The sequence below is a fragment of the Rhodnius prolixus genome, unplaced genomic scaffold (genome assembly GCF_049639745.1).
Source record: "Rhodnius prolixus isolate KJV_2025 unplaced genomic scaffold, Rpr scaffold_3, whole genome shotgun sequence".
Classification (NCBI taxonomy): domain Eukaryota; kingdom Metazoa; phylum Arthropoda; class Insecta; order Hemiptera; family Reduviidae; genus Rhodnius; species Rhodnius prolixus.
The window spans coordinates 51,448,420-51,450,860 of NW_027411603.1; the positions used below are offsets into that span (position 1 = coordinate 51,448,420).

The window sequence follows — 2,441 nt, forward strand, 5'->3', positions numbered from 1 at the left end:
GTCTTCAAGGCTGGCAACCTTATCATTGTATTTATCACCATTTATTAAAATTTTACCTGTCTCTAAACATAACTCCCTGATATCATCATCACTATATGCCATAACTAAACCTACTACTATATGTTAGTTTATTATATCAACTTTCCCGTAATCAGTCAAGACATCTTGCAGTTTCAAGTGACATAATGTATATTAAATGCTTTATCTCGAGCAAATGATAGAAGATTTAGCTTATAAGTTAGTCAAAGTGACTGAAGCTGCAGCGCTTGCTACGTATAAGTTAGTAGGCTTTGGTGATGAAAAAAAGGCTGATCAGGTTGCAGTTGATGCGATGCGGACGGTGCTAAACTCCATGGAAATAAATGGTACGATTGTGATCGGCGAGGGGGAGAGGGACGAAGCACCGATGCTATATATCGGGGAAAAAGTTGGCACAGGAAGTGGCCCTGAGATTGACATTGCTGTTGACCCACTCGAAGGCACTACAATTTGCGCTCATTATAAACAAGGAGCAATGTCTGTTCTTGCTGCAACAAAAAAAGGTAATTTTTTACACGCACCTCATGTTTATATGGAAAAAATAGCGGTAGGGAAAAATCTCCCAGAAGGCGTAGTTTCATTAAAAAATAGTATTGAAAAAAATTTAGACAATCTAACCTGACCTAACCTAACATAACCTACCCAAACAAAAACATCCAACTGATACAATGTTTAAATAGAGTGGTGAGAATAATAGAGGATTAAAGTAACCATCAAGCCTTGGAGAAAAAGATGGTTACCCTGGAAACTATACATCAGGGTTTCCCCAAACTTTTTTTTTTGTTGACCAGGTCATGGCCCCCCCCATTTTTTACAATTTGCTAAACCTTGTGGGCTGTTGAAGGTTAGGAATATTTTTTATGTGGATTGTAGTTTAATTCAATTCGTTAAAAATGTTGCGTCGTTCGTAACCATGTGTTTTTCAGCATTAGAAGATAGTCACCTAAAATGATCGATGCGTTCAAATATTTAAGAAAATTGGAAAATAACGATTCAACTTGTTTGGGACAAATGTAGCCAGTAAAGAAGCAATTCTGGTCAACTTAATTATAGTATTTAGTACCACATGTAGTTCTTAATATAAATATAAGGTGATAAGACAGCACAGAGTACTAAAACAGGCATTTAGAGAGAAGCCTAACTTCCCCCCTCTACTACCAAAATTACCTTTAATCGATTAGTGCCCATAATCGATTTTCCTTAAAAGATGCTTCAAACAAAATTATAGATCTAAAAATATACAATTAGTACCCACTAATTGGGCACAATATTGCCACGCTATTTCTTACAAACTTAGCACTTTTGCCGCCACACACATTTAGTCTTCATCGATAAGACATATTTCTCATATTAACCATTAAATAAAATCCAAAAGGATTGGACATAAATTTGGGCTAAAATTCGTCGGTTAATGGACAAAACCTACAAGCTATAAATTTCGTGACATAACGCGGTTATTATGAGAGACAAAAATCTTGAGATAACAAAAAAAAAATGCTAAAGAAAGAGTAAAATCGCTTGATTTTTGATGAAATTTGATGGAAATGAATTTTTCAAATTGTAAACATGTAAAAGTAAAGTAATCGCCTATTTTTTCAGGCGAGCTTTACGTCCTACTACCAAATTAGGTGTCGTGGACGGAGGTAACATACTTTACTATAAATTTCTCATATTAACCATTAAATAAAATCCATGACCTAGACCGGGGCAATTGAACCCACTAAACCAACAATACATCTTAGCATTGCGGGTCTAGCCTATAACCGCCTAACTTACTTTACTATAAATTTCTCATATTAACCATTAAATAAAATCCAAAGCCTAGACCAGGGGAATCGAACCCACTAAACCAACAATACATCTTAGCTTTGCGGGTCTAGCCTATAACCGCCTAACATACTTTACTATAAATTTCTCATATTAACCATTAAATACAATCCAAGCCCTAGACCGGGGCAATCGAACCCACTAAACCAACAATACATCTTAGCTTTGCTGGTCTAGCCTATAACCGCCTAACATACTTTACTATAAATTTCTCATATTAACCATTAAATTAAATCCAAGGCCTAGACACCGGGAACTCGAACCTACTAAACCAACAATACATCTTAGCTTTGCGGGTCTAGCCTATAACCGCCTAACATACTTTACTGTAAATTTCTCATATTAACCATTAAATACAATCCAAGCCCTAGACCGGGGCAATCGAACCCACTAAACCAACAATACATCTTAGCTTTGCTGGTCTAGCCTATAACCGCCTAACATACTTTACTATAAATTTCTCATATTAACCATTAGATTAAATCCAAGGCCTAGACACCGGGAACTCGAACCTACTAAACCAACAATACATCTTAGCTTTGCGGGTCTAGCCTATAACCGCCTAACATACTTTA

General features: G+C 36.2%; 1 protein-coding gene across 1 annotated transcript; it reads left to right on the plus strand.

Annotated features, from left to right (window-relative positions):
• The first annotated feature begins 214 nt into the window (after positions 1–214).
• On the plus strand, positions 215–661 carry LOC141452748 (fructose-1,6-bisphosphatase 1 class 2-like). The gene has a single exon (XM_074125146.1). It carries the CDS (start codon positions 215–217, stop codon positions 659–661), a length of 447 nt encoding a protein of 148 aa, XP_073981247.1.
• Positions 662–2,441: the final 1,780 nt, after the last annotated feature.